We start from the raw sequence: 17,796 nt of genomic DNA, 5'->3' as shown, positions 1-17,796 counted from the left end.
AATGGCCCGATATTTTAGCTATTATTGAGGAAACAATAACTAAACATTTTCTGTCAGGGTTAGAATGATTGTTTTCTTCATTATTTTAGTTATCACAAATTTTTAAGAAAGCTCGGATCAATCGTTGTATCAAGATTAATTTAATAAAATAATATTTACCCAAAGTCTAGAGTTCCTATTTTACCACGTCCAAAGCTTGACTTCTTGGACAAAAATTCTAAAGGTTTTTATTTTATTTTATTATAAAAGATTTTTATCCTTTTAATTCCTATAATTATGCATTCTGATGGTGTAAACCTTAGGTTTAAACTCAGACTATTTGTTTAAACCAGAAAATTTTTTGTTGGAATATATTTAGCTCTAGACTACAACATCAGGTTGCAAAGATATAAGGATTAGAAATTAGTTTAAGGAAAGTAATCAGTTTCTTTTAGTTATTTTCATTATATTGATTGAAAAAGGGATATAATTAGGTCTAGACTACAACATCAGGTTGCAAAGATGTAAGGATTATAAATTAGTTTGAGGTAAATAATCAGTTTCTTTTTTTAATTTTCATTATATTGATTTGGATTGGGAAACTTTACCAGAGCAGTTAATAAATAAAAAGAAAAAAATAATTGAACAATGATCTAGAAATAGTTCAACTAGACGTTCCTTTTTTCAACTACTCCTCGGTATTTCTTAATTCTGAGCATGTAGTTTAAGAACTCAACTTAACTAGGGTTTCCAACGCAAGTGAATTTTACCTGTGCGCAATTTCGAGCCCTTTAATTACTCGCAATTCCACACAATTCCGCGCTATTCAAGCACAATTCCGCGCCATTCAAGCAGAATTCCGAGCCATTCAAGCACAAATTCTGCGTTTGCAATTCCGATTGGAAACCCTTAACTTAGCATATTCCTTGCAATATCTCTACTTAAGTTCACCTTTACAATCCGAGTTTATAAACTTCTCCTCCTCCCAATCAGAGCTTGAATCCATCTCCGCCATTTTGTTTTCTGTAAGTATTCCATAATTTATTTTCCCATTCTCTTCTTTACTCTTTCCAGTAGTGGAGTGCACTTCGAGGCATCTTCATCAAACTTGTCAAATGTATCTTCTCCTACACCACTCTGCTCAGCCTTCCATTTATCCCCTGCACACCTGACAGGAGAATTATCAGGAGAATTATCAGGGGAAGGATCTCTAGATGTTTCCGGGGTAGATTTCAAGAATTTAGGTTCAAGTTTCAAGGGGAAATTGTTTCTTGATATTCTACCCCGCAGCTCCGGGGTTGACGTCTGAAAATACAAATATTTAGAAAATAAAATAAATATGTTAAAAATTTAGAATTTAAATTAACTTTGACTATCCTTACAAGGAACAACAGATGCGCATTTTTTATTATTTATAATCATAAGAGGTGAAGCTCGCAAATTCAGAAAAAAATTATTATGATAAATAAGAAACTCTTGCGCCGTAAAAATAAAGAATCCCATGAAACATTTTAATTTAATAGAAAAATCCCGATTGTCACAAGAATATTGGCGTTTGCTCTCGTGTCCCCAAACTCTTTAAGGTACATGGTTACTCAGGATGAGACCTCAAAAACGACTGTATAGAATTTGTTGTCAGTATTTTTCCAACATTCGTATAACATCAAAGACTATATTTCAGACAGACCTTAAGAGTTTTAAAAATTTAATTTTCAGGTAGACATTAACGTCTTATTATTTGTGAATAACCATGTGTTCTCTTAATAACATTATATTAAAATATAATTTACCATTTGTTGATTGAAGTATGATGAAGATGAATTGTTTAGATCTATATTGTTCCCTCTATACACGCTGAAGGGCTTCTCACTGTTACCTATTATCATATGTGGATAAATATTATAAAATTCTGAGGGAAACCAGTAACTACGGTGTAATTTTTTTGATTTTACATCTGGAGAAGGCTAATTTTATGCCTCGAGTAGGTTGATTTTGTGCCTGGAGTAGGTTGATTTTATACCTGGAGTAGGTTGATTTTATGCCTCGAGTAGGTTGATTTAGTGCCTGGAGTAGATATATTTTATACCTGGCGTAGGTTGTTTTTTACCTGGTTGTTTTTAAACATGAAGTAGGTTGATATTATACCTGGAGTAAGTTGATTTTATACCTGGAGTAGGTTGACTGTTTCCCATAATTTCATCTAGAATACCAGACATCTCAGAATTATAGGTTTCCTCTAAAATAAAAGAGGTTTCAATTTTACTTTAAAATAAAAAAAGTAATAATAGTAATAAGATTGAAGAACATATGTAAACATTCATTGAGAGTGAACTGCAAGAACAGGGGGTAGGGTTTGTTTTTATTTTAGTAAACTATAGCGTATCAGGACAACATTAAAGTAAACAGGGATTCTTTTTCCTCCATCCACTGCATTTACTTATAATCTTGAATATTGTTTTGATAAAACAAGTTCTTGGCAGTCTTGATCAATCACAGAAAAATTTGTACACAAGCTACATTTATTCTTTACTTAACTTTTTAACTCCTTGTTAAAAATGACGGTTTTCAGAAGAATGAGAAAACAACAAGAGGGGTTACCTAAGTAATCTCCTAAATTAGTTTCATCGTGCTTTCTAGATTTCTGACCCAGCCCTAAAAATAATTTTTTTTTTAAAAGTGATAATTTGGTATTTTGTTAAAATATATTCTTTTTCTTCATCTGAAAATTAAGAGTCCCCCCCCCCCCCACCTCTCCCGCCTGACTTATTTTGTTATTACCAAACAGAATTGTGAATTTTGGCAGGAAAGTCGATTATGAAAATGGCTTATTTCGAATTTAGGGTTAAGGTACTTTAAATTTTAACTGCTGATGTCCATTGTAAAATGGGACCCATAGAACTTTGGAATTGGCAGACTACTGATAGTCTCAAGTTATGATTCTTAATAGTCCACAGAACAAATATGCAGTGCAATTACACGTTTCTTTAAGGTTGATATTTCAGCCTCCGGAAAAACTATTTGCTTAAGCTTTGTGACAACATCATTTACACATCAAACTGCTGAAATGTCGTCTTCCTATTCCAATATTTAACGGGTCAATTTATAGTTAGCCTACATGAATACTCAGTGTTGCTGATACTCATGGACTCCATCTCCTGTAAGAGGCTATCCTCCACGCTGAATACATCAGATCCTTTAACCTTCGGCACAGCAGCCTCAACAAGACAGCTTCCAACAACAACCTCGAAAATTCAACATTATTTTCTATTTATTTAAAGGGACTACAGCCGAAATTTCAATTAACCCTCCATTTGTAGAGTTCCATGTTAAATTCGCAACGGTACCCTTTAAATCTTTTTCCAAGCAAGGATAGAGAAGACATCTTTATTCTGACTAAAGTGAATAAATTAAGTTCCGGGAGACTCGAGGTTAAATGGCATCTCCATGCTCATGTACATTCGCGGTTCCCAGTAAATAAATTTTCAGTTGTAAAAATAAGAATATCATTAGATTAGATAAAGGTTTAAAGCCAAAGGGTACCGTTGCAAATCAGACATGCAATAGAGGCGTAAGTAAAATTATTCATGTACAAGTTGGTAACAACACAATATATAAATGATAAATGGAAATTAAGTCTCCAGTCTTTTTAAATACAATGTGTACAAACAAATGTGAATGAGGTGACGAGTATAATGTTTATATGTGAACTTTTTTTCGCAAACATGTTAAGAGAAATATTCTAGTTAACAATAGTATCGATGAAAAGTCTTCGTTTAGGTATTTCCTAAATGTTGTCTGAAAGTTATGATCCTTTAAAATTTAACAAAAATCTACCCTATGTGACTATGTCATTGTCCCCATTTTGGAAAAATTATAAAAATTTTAACACTTAAAGCCTTTTTGCTAATTCACTCTTTCTTTGATATACATTAAAATGTTCAAAAGCAAAGACGACATTTAGTTTCCGATTTCTTGTGTTTATTTGGACAACAAGTTTAGTTACTCATCTTAGTGGTTAGTAAAAATAGATGATATAATTTTAGTCACCTTATTGATCTTTCGAAACTGTGCATTCTTTGGTTTTAGACTTATTTCCGTCTTAGCTGCGGCAGAACACGTGTTTGATAAAGTAGAACACGTGCTAGGCTCTACTGACAGAGTATTTGTTGCGAATTTAACGCCTCCTCCGCTCGACAAGAATTTTGTAATTGTAGGCTGAATTCCTAAAATTAAATAAAATATATAAAAAGTTTTATGACACTGCCAAAGACAATTATGACATTTTAAACCCGATAATTGAACAATTGCACCTTTCGTAGTTTTTGCACCCACGACCTTCTTCGTCTTTGCTGCAGTTGGGTCCTGGAAAATAGGCAGGATGAAAACTTTAAAGCTGGGTTTATTTTTTATTATTATTTTTTTAATTGATTTAAAAAACAAAAAAAGTGATTTTATATCAGAAAAAATAAGGTCGTGCTAGGTAAATTTTACAAAGGCCTTTTTTAAAAACCATTTATTAAACTCCAAATGGTGAACAAATGTTGACAGAACCCATTCAAATAATCAGTACTTAGCAAAAAAAAATCTCAAATCTACTGCTCAATAGTAAAGACATAAATATTTTTTTCAGTAAAAAGAAGTTTAGATTACTTACATTATTTTCTTTATTTTTCTTTGGATTTTTTTTCTTCTTTTTGTTCTCCCTGATTTCAATAAACTGGTTTAGAAGTTCAGGGAATGCAGTTTCAAAATCTAGTAGAGATATAAACTACAGAAAAATGTAGAGAATTAAATAGAAACGAATTAAAGCACAGAAGGAATGAAACAAATCTACAAAAAAGAAATGAACAAAAATTATAAGAAGAGGAACGGAGAAAACAAGAACCGAGAAAGAAGAGGAACAAAGAAAAAGAGCCAAGGAAAAAAAAGAACTGAGAAAAAGAAATATTGAGAAAAAAATTACAAGAAATGAAAGGAAAATAGTGGGAAATTAAAAAATATGAAAATGAAGGATGGAGGAGAAAGGAACAAAGAAAAAAATATAAAGAAGAAATAGAAGAATTAAAAAAAAGAGCAGAAAAAAGGAGAAGAAGAAAAGAAAAAACCTGAAGTAGGAACACATGAAGTAAAAGAGGAAGGTAGAGTAGGATTTGAACTATTCCACTCCACCTCCAACATATTCTGCCCACCCTGGATCCGGGTCTTTATTACACTACAAGGGATGACAATGCTTAAATCTCCAGGATGCCGAACCTAAACCAGTAAAAAATAAAAGGAGATCAAAACAAACATTTATTCGTCATTTCAACTTTTAATTGGGTTTCTCTCATCGTCTATAAATTAACAAAAAAAGTTAATTCAAAGATAATCCAATTCATTCTTCTTTCTTTCTTCTTCACTTGGCTTCTCAAGGGTGTAAAAAGTAAGTCCTCTCACATGTTAAACTAGAGTATAGTGTACGTTAACATGTTTTTAATCATAACAAAAATGTTTTGAATTTCTAATATGTAACAGTCTCAAACTTTCTCATAGTTATGCGCAAAATCAAAACTAAACGAGCTACTCGGTCACAAGGTCGCACCAGTAAAGTTAAATATCTTTTGAATTGCGAATCTCAGGATCAAGCATTGATCTGAATGTTATGCAATATGCATCTTAAGCAGACAGAGCAGAAAAAATATAAAGAGAATTTGTAAAAACTTCAAAGGAAAAGATTTATAAAAGCATTTGTTTACTGTAAAATGGCAGAATGCTGATCAAATCCTATCAAATCAAGGATGGATCTGTTAGTAAACTGAGAGAAGAACATGATTCAACCTGTACCTGCCATCTAGTAACAATATCTTGTACTTTATCTAAAGAGTATTCTCTCTCCCAGTCTAACCGTGTTTCACAGATCTGCACAACATTAAAAGAATAATTAAAATCTCAACTTAAAGGGAGTGTTCGCGAAAAATGAAAGGGGGTATAGGCTTAGTGCGGTAAAAACGCGCTTTTGATCGCTACTAATCTTACTTCTGTCTGTTGCGTCTATAAGGAGAAAATTGTTAAATTGTTAATTGTCTCATACCGAATAACTTAGCGGCCAAACAAATTGAGAAAATTGCAACATACGACTTATTGATGAATGAATGAATGAATGAATGGAGTAGCTAACAACCTTAATGAAACCTGCAGAATCTAGACACATCGGGATAAATGAATGATTAGAAATAAAGAAAGAATGAATAGACTAGCTATAACCAACCTTAATGAAACCTGCAGGATCTGGACACCTCCAGATGAATGAATGATGAATGTCCTCCGCGTCTAGTTTATAGAACTCTTCAACAACCTCTAGACGAGGCCAACCTTCACTTTCCACAGCTTTCCGTCTACACAGGGCAATAATTATCAATAAGGATTTGAGTCTTTGCCATCCCTAAATCTTTGCAACCGCATGCCGTATACCTTAGATATTTCAAACTACAAATTTTGATAGATCAAATAATCTAAGTTTGAAATATCAAAGGTTTGCACCATCAAGTTGCTACGTCATACGGATTAGAAAATTTGAGTTTGTGACAAAGACTCAAGTCCTTTAATCAAACATATCTAACAGATTTCTAGAATGAAAAAAAACATTTCTAGNGCATCTATTTATCTCTGTATCTGTTTTATCTGTGAATAGTTCTAACTGTAAATCTATCTAGCTGTGAATCTATCTAGCTGTGAATCTATATATCAGTGCATCTATATATCTCTGTATCTTTTTTATCTGTGAATAGTTCTAACTGTAAATTTATCTAGCTGTGAATCTATATATCAGTGCATCTATTTAACTCTTAATCTTTTTTATCTGTGAATAGTTCTAACTGTAAATCTATCTTTCAACGTGTTGAACTATGTCAATAAATCCAAATTACTTTTATAGAGAAAACACAATTTAAAACAATCAATCTTCATCTCGCAAAATAAGAACATATCATTCATATCAATCATTCTCGATCTTGTGGTTATAAAAGCACTGTTGTGACGTCACTCAATAAATAGAGCGTATACAGTCCCTATAACGGCGTTCTTATGTGATTGTAAAACTGCTTTTTCATCTTGTTTAAATACATATACACAATATATAATAGAGCGTATACAGTCCCTATAACGGCGTTCTTATGTGATTGCAAAACTGCTTTTTTATCTTGTTTAAATACATATAAACAATATATAATTTTGACGTAGTTTACTGAAGACAAATTCTTTTTAATTTATTAATTAAAATTAATTAATATTTACTTCAATCTTGGCTTAATTGTTTTTACTTTTCCCATCGAAGTTTCTAACTTCTTTAAACCCTAACAGAACTGAGTCTTAGTCACAAACTCAAATTTTCTAATCCCTAGATCCTTAACAACCTAATGGTGTAAACCTTATATATTTCAAATTTAGTTTACTTGATCTAACATAATCAATAGTTCGAAATATCTTTGACCTACGACATTGGGTTGCAAAGATAAAGAGATTAAAAATTAAGAGTTTGTGACAAAGATTTAATTCCTTAAAAAAACTTATGTATACCTAATACTAGATTCTGTTATATTTCTCTGGGTTTCTGGGGAATGATAATCACAAGGACATGGTATACCACTTATACATCCTAAAAAAAACTTAAAAGTCAGAGTTGATAACTCTTAAATTGATATAACTATATGGATTTTTTTAATGAGTTGAATTTATTCTCTTACATTGTTCCAGAGTTAGGAGGTTGAACTAATAAGTGATGAATATAAACATTTTAAAACATATTTTAATTCCTTTTATAAATAGAGAAAGTTATAACTTAATAACTTCTGAAAAATAAGAAAAACCCTCTGTTAAAAATAATAAATACTACCATGAGAGGAGGAATGAGGACACACTCCACATCCCCCTTTTCTATGCTGACCAACAGTTCCTGTAATGATAATTTAGGTAATATGCTTTAATAAAGGACTCGACTAATAAAGTGTTCATATAAAAAACTCTAGATATGCTCTAAAAAACCTCTATAAATGCTCATAAAGAAAACTCTATGAATGCTTATAAAGAAAACTCTATACATGCTCATGTAGAAAACTCTAGAATTGCTCATAAAGAAAACTCTAGAAATGCTCATAAAGAAAACTCTAGAAATACTCGTGTAGAAAACTCTAGAAATGCTCATATAGAAAACTCTATACATGCTCATGTAGAAAACTCTAGAAATGCTCATGTAGAAAACTCTAGAAATGTTCATAAAGAAAACTCTAGAAATGCTCATATAGAAAACTCTAGAAATGCTCATATAGAAAACTCTAGAAATGCTCTTATAGAAAACTCTAGAAATGCTAAAATGAATTTTGCTCATATAGAAAACTTTCCGAGTGTTCATTTTGAAATTTTGTTTATGTAATAAAATCTAGAAGTTGTCATGAAGTAGAAAACTCAATTAATGAAGTGCTCATGTAAAAACTCTATTAATGGAGTGTTGATGTAAAAAAACTCTATTAAGAGTATTCTATTCATGTAAAAATTCTATTTAATGGAGTGTTCATGTAGAAAACTCTATTAATTGAAATGTTAACTGTTCATGCAGAAAATTATTAGAAAGAGTGTTTATGAAGAAAACCCTATTAAATAGTGTGTTTATGTCGAAAACTCTATTAATGGAGTGTTCATGTATAAAACTCTATTCAATGGTGTGTTTATGTAAAAACTCTAAGGAGTGGAGTGTTCATATAGAATTCTCTATTAATGGAGATTTCGTGTAGAAAACTTTATTAAGAACATTTAGACCATAATCCAAGAAAAGGAAACGATGAAGATGAACATTCAAAGCTGCTTCCGCAATTGTACATTGTACAATGGGTTCTTTCCGAATGTACTCCATGTTTATTCGACAAGGATTCAATGCGTTTTTTTGTACATAAAACTGACTGATTCAGTATAAAAAGCTGTGATATTTTTCCTGCAAATAAGATTATATAGATTTTGAAGAACTAAATATTATCATGAAGAAGAACATAGGAGAAGAAAAAAATGGCCAAGAATAGAAAAACTACAAAATCTACACAATTGCTTCTTATAAATATGTAATAATGAGTTTTAAATATTTAAATCTACCCAATTGCATCTTATACATATGTAATATGTAGTTTAAATGTTTAAATCTACCCAATTGCTTCTTATACATATGTAATATGTAGTTTAAATGGTTAAATCTCGATCTTTTGTTAATTAATTTAATTTTCATTTGCTATCCCGCATGCTTATCGTACCCTGGTGAACTAACTGAAATGAGGAGATTAAGCATTGATCCTCAAATTGGATATCAAGATCATGCGCACAAGTTCCAAGCTCTGAACAGTTACGTTGACTGTCCCTTTAATACCAAACTAATTATGTTCCCAAGTTTAAATGTAGTTTTGAAGCCGAGGTTTTAACAGACCCCTGGGACATCTTTAGGTGGTAGATTAGTTTAACTGCAGTTTAACTGTAATACAAGAAGTTGGAACAATTTCTGCATTTTAAGTTTTACCCAGGAGCAAGAGTATCCGGATATTTGAACGCGATTAAACGGGATGAGCCCCAATTTGGGAAACCCAAACCTTCTACAGGTAGTATCCATATATTTTCCTAATATCCATCTTTAATCTTTAATAGTGGTAATTATCAACAACCCTAACTTCTTTTCATTTTCTGTTCAAGAAAAGAGTTCAGATTTGTTTGCAGAGGGAAAATGAAAATTTATCTGTTGTCGATTTATCAAGTAGTTAAAGATGAAAGGAGGATGGGTAAAAATACGTGTATAGTCCCTTACCTGGGTGTCCACAAGTTCCACAATGTGTCTGTTTCTTAATCTCGATATAATCCTCATCATCCCAATCCAAAACCTACTCATACAAGGAGGGTTATGACAAAAGCTTCCCACCCCCCATTAATTGAACTGTCGTATTTTAAATTGACTCTCCATATTTGCCTGATCAACAACGGTTCGGTACCAATTAAACCCTTTATCTTATAAATAATGTGGAATTTACCATAGTTTTTTAACCTCTACGTGTTTAATTTGGAAAATTGTCTTCTTTGTTTCTGGCCGTAGAAACAGCAAGTCCATTAAATAGAGAAACCACAATTGAAAATAATCAATATCATAAGAAAATCATGAATATCTCATTAATCCTTCATCAGATAAAGCTTTTAAATGCACCTTAGTGAATTGAAAAAGAAACTGTTTATAAGCGGAGAGTCACTTAAAATAACTGTTCTACAGTTCCTTTCATGGCAAATAACTGTTCTACAGTTCCTTTCATGGCAAGTAACTGTTACAGTTCTCAAATCAATTCAAGAAGAGATAACCAGGTGTAGAGCTTGTAACTTTTGTATGAACATGAATTATTTTTAACGTTCATCGTTCCAAATGAGCTGGAACTTTTTGTCGCCTCTCTTAATTTGTCCATGAGAGCGTTAGTTTGAATCATATGAACCGGTAAAAATTGTTTCTTCGGAAAATAAGTTGACAGGTTGCTCCGTATACGAGATAAAGCTGACTGAGAAGTGCTCTGCTCACAACAGCACATTCTACTGCTTGGAACACTACAGAAACCCAGCCAACTGCTCTGGGTGTAAGTTGGAGCTAAGAGGGGAAGCACCCGGGATCCATATTGGGAATGGGAAAATTTTTCATCCTAGTTGTTTCTCTTGCTCGTGTTGCGGAGAAGTCCTGAAGAAAGGAATAATGTCTGGTTTCTTTGTTGACTCAAAACTAGTTTGTAAAGAGCATATTCTGAACCCGGAGAATTCTGAACCTAAACCTGAGAAATTAGCAAAGTCGGCACCGGAGAGTTTTGTAAATATCAGAGAGGACGAGGAGAAAGATGAAACCCTTCAGACCTTAGACCTGGAGCAGGACGAAGATCTATCAGAGGATGAGAAAAGGGAATGCGAGGACGGAAAGAGAAGAGGACCTAGAACGAATATATGCTCTAAACAGCTTGAAGTATTGAAGAATGTATTTAATGCATCTCCTAAACCAACAAGTGGCCGAAATTAAAGAATTTGAGCGGCGGTTTAAATTTAAGCCGCGGCTTAAATATGGTTGATTCCATTTAAAATTGTATCAAATGTTTCAAGATTTAAGCCGGCGCTTAATTTAAACCGGGTTTTGGCAGATTTAAACCGCGGCTCAAATTCTTTAAATTCCATCTCAGGATGATGAGAGAACAGCTTGCCAAGGATACAGGACTTAACCATGAGATTTATGAATGAACTAAACTGTTTTAACCTATTTAAATGGATTAAACCTTTCCAGTCTTCAAACTTATTTGTATATAGATTTAAGAAGTAAATAATTTACGCATAGATTTTAAATCGTTTAGTTTTAAAGAATCTCTTTAAAAAATATTAATCCGAAAAAAGGGAACTAAGTTTTCATTATATGGTATATGAAATATGTTTTCATTCAAAGAGTACAGTAACAATTTAATAATTTTCTATTTTAAGAGCTCGGTAAAAAAATTACCTTTTTAAGCTCTCCTTTGAATGGGGATCCCCAGTGTTGAAATAATTTAAACAAATTGTCTTTTCCAACCCCATTTACTCCTCCTATATGGTCAAAACTTTCAGAATAATAACAACAATAAAATTTAAAAATGCAATAAACTATAGGCATAAAAATAATTACACCCATTGTCCATTTCAGACAAAAATTAATTAAAACGCGCGTTCGAAAGACAGACGTAATTTTAGAATTCTTTTACAGGGTTATTAAAATTGTTTCCAAAATTTGGTGAATTTTGTTCCCTAGTTAACAAATTCTTTTGTAAAATCTGACACATTTTGAAAAATTGTCGAAGGTGGAAATACATTTGTACCAAAAGCTATCAATCATATCTCAATCGAAATGAAGATGATAAATAAATATTTCAACCTACCCTTGAAATGTTAAAATACTCAAAACTAAATGATAAAAGAAAACCTTATAAATTACTTATTTAAATTTTTCTAATAATCCTAGAATCTGAAAGTTTTATCCCTGGAACGTAATCACAGCCAAGGATCAAAGCCATGATCACTATACGCTCGCGACTCAAACCTTAACAGTTAACATTAAAGGGACTGTAAGCGTAATTTCAAGTAACCCCCTTATGAAAAGATGGCAATTCCCGACTTATAATTACAACGGTACCCTTTAAAGCTTTGTCTGATCAAGTAGGAATTATATATACATTTCTGTTGTTTTTTTAAACAGAGCTGGGAACTTTTGAATGGGGGATATCGGGATTAATGCTAGATCCACTCTTTTTCTTATTCTCGAGAGTATATAAAGCTTGTTCTCCTCTTGTTATTAATCTCTAGATTAATTAACCGATCGGGATTAAGGATATCCCATTCTAAAGTTTTCAGCCCTGTTCATTTTAATTGTTTTTTTTTTTGCGGAAGTGACTTAAACATTTATTGCTTATCGAAAATTGAGAAATTCACAGAAATAAACACTTTAAGAGTAAAAAACTCGACAATATCTTTCACCTTTATGATCAGATTAAAGTCCAAGGGTAACGTTGTAAACCGGGCATTGCTCTCTTTGCGATGTGGGTCACTTAAAATTGAGCTTACAGTCCCATTAAATGATCAGATACAGGGGGAAGACATAAACCTTTTACTCCCCCCCTCCCCGGCACTCATTTAGATTTTTAATTCTCCATGTGAAACTAAAGAACCCAATTTTGCCAAATATGATTATTGTTTATTTTATCATTCAAAAATATTACACAAATATTCACAAATGCTACAGTGAGAAGAAAGACGACTTTTAGACGTAATTCATGACTTTAAATAGACCAGTGTTCATGAAAAACATAAATTATGCAGTGTTAACAGACCTATTTAACTTATTAAGTTATTTAATAACTTACAAGTAAAACTATTTGCTTTGTAACAATATCAAAATTAAATTTAATGTGTCTTCCTATCCCACAATTTTCTGGTTCTCACTGTAAATAATACAGACTTGTATTATTAAACATACCTTGCTCATATTTTAATCTCTTAGAACTATATTTAGATACAGAGAAGTTCTTAGGATCCGTTGAGAAGTTTCTGTAAATATAAGTAACTGAGAATTATTTTGAAAACTGGTTATTTTCAATTGTGTTTTGTATACAAAAGCTATTTGCGCATTTCTACTGCCGGAAAAACAAGGAGGGATTATGAAAATCATACACTTTTGAAGATAGAAAAACGACGTAATCTTCCAAATTTTTCATCATATAAAGGTTTCAATGGTACCGTTGTGCATCTGGCATACACCTCTAAAACTGTAGGGTTACTTGAAATTACAACGATGGTTCCTCTAAACCAGATAAAAAATCTGGAAAAGGCTGGCAGTTGACATGTCATTCTTTTCATTCAGATTCGAAAATTTAAAGCTTTATTCCCACCACAATGCATCATTTATTCACTAAAACCTAATGGAAAAAAGAAATCATTTCGACTTTGTGAGATGTTTATTAAAAAATTAAAGAACTCTTTTATTCGTAAATATTTTGGTTTTAAAAGAGCAAATAAATTTTATTTGAAAAATATAAGAACTTTAACCTGTAAACAGTTCTGGCTCCGTAGCAGAGAGTATCAGAATCATCAGATATAACCCCATCTACTAATCCAGCTCTTAATAAGGAAATCATTATTGGTGTATCATGAANGGCTTCGATTTAAACTTTTTATTGTGGCTTTATCTGAGAGCATCTTCTCTTTGTACAGTATAAAACAAAAACAAAACAAAAAGTTTGCGGATTTCAAAATATTTTTTCGCACTTTTTAAAAATTTTACAAAAATAAAAAAAAACTTTTTAACACAAATTTTTAAAATTTTGATCATTCATAAACCTTCCCTGCGGTCACGTGAGATCCCGCACAAAATTTGGGCCCGATCGGTTCAGCCGTTTTGAGGTTTATTAGATACAAACAAACAGACAGACATACAAACTAAATTTATATATAGATATCCACAATACAACTTGATCTCGATATCCACAATACAACTTAATCTCAATATCGACAATACAACTTGATCTCGATGTCCACAATACAACTTGATCTTGAATTCACGTTTTTTTGTGGGGGAGGGGGAGAGGCATATCAATTCATTAAGATTTGTATGAAACTATTGTGTACTTTTATCATTTTTACTCATTTCATGGTGAATTATATTATGAACGTTCTATAAAGTAATCATCGTGCTATAAAGATAAATTAGCTAAAGCTCGGGACAAAATAAAATATAAAAAGACTTGAACCTTCTCGAAAAAGAGAAAATTTCTGTCCAAAAACTTTATAACACTGCGAACCAAAATAATAGTGTTATAGATAGTTATTACAGCCATTACGTTGGTGTCAAATTTTGTCTTTAAACTTTCATAGTCTGGACTACAAGGAACAAACAGAAATCCAATCTGAAAAAGACACCTAAATAGACCTCCCAAACCAGATAACAGAAGTGTATGTGGTTAATAAAAAACTTATCAGATAAAATCTTACATCTTGACATCATGATTTACCTGTTCAGAGCAGCACAGAACGCTTCCGCTTCTCCAGGAGCTGTTAGAACAGGAACTCCGAGAGATTTAAGAAGTTCTCCGCACTCCTAGATACATAGGAATAGGATATGACATAAGACATAAGATACAATTAGGGTGAAAAAGGAAACATCCTGGCGCAATTTAAACTAAACAGGAGGGGAGGGGGAGGGGGGGTGGTCATTTCCCCAAGTTTTACAAAAAATCTCAGTAACTTTGATATGTGTTTCATGTCTACTGTTTAAACTATTTTCACTTAAATCCCAATTCAGACTTTTTCCAAGTTTTCTCCTACCAATGATTCTTTTTCAATATTATCGATAAAAGCGAACATTAATTTGAAGAACAGACATTAAGATAAAATCAAATCAAATTATATCAAACCAAACTAAACGAAATCAAATAATGTATTTTCAACAAGTATTGAGATAAAAATCTAACCTTCAACACCCCACTAAATTGTCTTCGCTTTTGAACTTTAGGACTCTGTTCAAGGGAAGGGGGTGCGGCAGGACGGGATGATGGGCCCCAATTCAATCTGTTCCTTGAAGCGACAGTGGCAGACTTAACTAAAATCATTGTCATATTGATCATGCCGCGGCTGCACATAATTTGTCACCTTTTTAATTTAGGACCAATAAAAATTTTTCTGATTTTCTTTGACATTAAAAAGATCTCTAAATCTGTAAAACTGTTAAAATCAATAATATACGAAGAGAAAATATAGTTTCATGTACATTTAAAGTTTGGCGTTCACTGTTGATATTGGTCTAAACCAAAAAAAACGTAAATAAAGAAGTCTTTATATTTTCACATTTCTTTGAAAACCTATATCGGTCCCCCAGATTTGCTATTGTCATGAACATTACAAAACAAGAATTAATAGTGAAAGAAAACATGAAAAGGAAAAAAAATTAACATTTATAAATTCCTAGTTCTGTCAAATATTATATTTTTAACACAAGTCAGTTACCTTTAGGAGGTTCTCCGTCCAGTACAAAGACAGGGAGAATATCCAAACTAAAATAACGGTTTCAATTAAACGTCATTCATAAGTTTTTATCTCGAACGGAAAATAAAAATTTCTTGAGTATCCGAACTAATTATCGTGTAGTTTTTAAGAAAGTATCAAGTAAGTCGTTTTTACTTCCCTGAGCGTTTATAACAGATTTAAAATCTCGTCAATTTATAATATTATTATTATCATTATTATCTGCAGGCTACTCTCACAGTAGCATGCAATACATTCATGAAAACAGGATAGAGCTCCGCCACTTGCCCACGGATCTGGCCTGTTTTTATGTCGGAAAACTCTCAACTCAAAAAAACACTTCTAGGTCAGATAAGCGGATACCAATCTGCTTACCTGATTAATGAAGAGGTTCGGAATATCAGATTTCTAAACACAAGTTTCAGTGTTTACTTTAGGGAATTTAAATCAGAAATTTGAAAGCGAAATTTCAAATTTCAAAAACAAAATTAAAAAAAAAATAAAATGAACTTGAAGTTTCCTGAGATGAGGTCTAGCCACCCTGTAACTTAATCCCGGAACGGTCTGGTTCTAAAATATATTTTAACATTTTAAATTCAATGCAAACCTATCTTAGAAATTTAACAATATCACACAAGTGGTTTTTTCGATACTTAAAAACGGCTTACGCCCTTCTTTGCATCCTAACCATTCAATTATATTGAACAAAAATAGTCCAATAGGGTTAAGTTTTGCAGGTAACAAATAACCATCTAAGATGGGGTTTTCTTTAAATGAACAGAATGAGTTTAACTAAGTTTGTCCATTTAATAGTTTCCAGCTCTGCTTTAATCTAATTTACCTGAACAACCCAGCCTGCTAGATCAACTGCTAATGTCTGCCCTCTTCAGCGATAACAAAATAATTAATAAAATTACTAAAAATATAATCTTAATGGATATACAATCCCAATCTTAGAAGAATATGATTTAGAATTTCATGTGGCAGTCCTTGGTTGCCACATTTGTTTTATCTATTTCGGAAGCAATTCTTTGATATAACTGTAAGAGAAAAAAATGTAGAAATGATCAATATAAATATTAAGCTTAGTGCAAAAATTCTTAAAATTGCTAAAATTCGCAAATTTTTGTTTAGCCTCTCAAGAGGAATCCTAACCATGTTTAAACGAGCCAAAGAGTTTGTCCAACATTAGATTTCCCCACAGAGTGAGACTTTAGAAAAAACAAAAACTTACATTTTTTAAATACATGTTGCTTGATCTCGATATGCAATATGGACACTTTTAAATTTGCAAATCAACACATGATCCCTTAACTACAGATCACGGGATATCGAAGAGGAATTAAATAAATATACTTTGTATCCAATAAACGTCATAACGACTCAACCGATCTGGCACAAATCTTTTGTGGGAACTCGCGTGACCCCAAGGAAGGTTTATGTATGATCGGATTTTCAAAAATTGGACTAACAAAATCCGCGAAATTTTTTTGTTTTTGTTTTACAGAGAGAACATGTTCACAATTGCAATAGATGGACGCGAAAAGTCCTAAACGCCTAGTTAAATAAATTCGTAGATCTGCACAAGATGGAGATCAATGTTAGATCCAGAGAATTGCAATTAAAAATTCGGACCTCAGATTATTTTAACTTTGAAAGATTAAGGTTGTCAACAAAGTCTAACCATGAACACAGCTTAGAAATATAAAAGATTTTTATTATTATTTTGTTTTCATTCCGAAGATCGTGAAGAGAAATCCTTTCTTCACAAGGTCCAGCGATCACCCAGAGATCCTTGACACCCATGTCCTGTTCCGGGTTATACTCCTAGATTCTGAAAATATGCAAAACAGAGAACTCTGGAAAATGGAAGACGACTTTTAGACTCAAGTTATATAAACAATGCAAACACATGACACTTATCCGTGGTTTAATAAGTTCCTAGTAAATCTATTTACTTTGTAAAGCAACATCAAATACAGTTTTGTATTGCTTTAAAGTCATCTTCATAGACCCAGTTTTCTGGTTCTCACTTTAATCGTCAGAGATGAAACTCAGGGGAGAGGCTCCCGGCCTAAATCCTTGTGGTTGGAAAGCCCGAGCTTAAAAACATTTAATCTCTTGCTCAAAAATTGCAGGTTATTTTTCAATCCTATCAGACTTACAAGTTATAAAATTTTAAATACATTAAGAGTTCAGTAATCCTAATTAATATAAAAAGGATCTTTAAGTTCTGCATTTTTTTAAGTCAAAAAC

The 17,796-nt window shown here is 32.2% G+C and overlaps 1 protein-coding gene across 1 annotated transcript; it reads right to left on the bottom strand.

The window, feature by feature from the left end:
* Positions 1–998: 998 nt before the first annotated feature.
* On the bottom strand, positions 999–17,441 carry LOC111711287 (flap endonuclease GEN homolog 1). Its single transcript, XM_023485603.1, has 25 exons — positions 17,279–17,441; positions 16,382–16,424; positions 16,061–16,110; positions 15,916–15,948; positions 15,523–15,569; positions 14,991–15,118; positions 14,532–14,617; positions 13,570–13,641; positions 13,001–13,071; positions 12,008–12,067; positions 11,495–11,577; positions 9,794–9,866; positions 7,850–7,909; positions 7,534–7,612; positions 6,227–6,353; positions 5,803–5,877; positions 5,085–5,232; positions 4,634–4,731; positions 4,290–4,341; positions 4,027–4,202; positions 3,095–3,221; positions 2,578–2,631; positions 2,147–2,215; positions 1,770–1,855; positions 999–1,284 (listed from the first exon to the last, which is right to left on the bottom strand). The coding sequence occupies exons 1-25, from the start codon at positions 17,344–17,346 to the stop codon at positions 1,021–1,023; spliced, it is 2,229 nt and encodes a 742-aa protein (XP_023341371.1). The 5' UTR covers positions 17,347–17,441; the 3' UTR covers positions 999–1,020.
* Between the last annotated feature and the right edge of the window lie 355 nt (positions 17,442–17,796).

This window comes from Eurytemora carolleeae, unplaced genomic scaffold, assembly GCF_000591075.1.
Source record: "Eurytemora carolleeae unplaced genomic scaffold, Eaff_2.0 scaffold1096, whole genome shotgun sequence".
Classification (NCBI taxonomy): domain Eukaryota; kingdom Metazoa; phylum Arthropoda; class Copepoda; order Calanoida; family Temoridae; genus Eurytemora; species Eurytemora carolleeae.
The sequence above is the reverse complement of the archived record's forward strand: the minus strand, read 5'-3'. Positions and strand labels throughout refer to the sequence as shown.

Coding starts and splice junctions, on each gene's coding strand:
- LOC111711287 (XM_023485603.1), bottom strand. CDS start 17,346: ATGGGTGTCAAGGATCTCTGGGTGATCGCTGGACCTTGTGAAGAAAGG. Junction 12,068..13,000: donor GAGATTAAAATATGAGCAAG/GTATGTTTAATA, acceptor TTAACTGTTAAG/GTTTGAGTCGCGAGCGTATA. Junction 3,222..4,026: donor AGTTTCGAAAGATCAATAAG/GTGACTAAAATT, acceptor TGAATTTTCGAG/GTTGTTGTTGGAAGCTGTCT.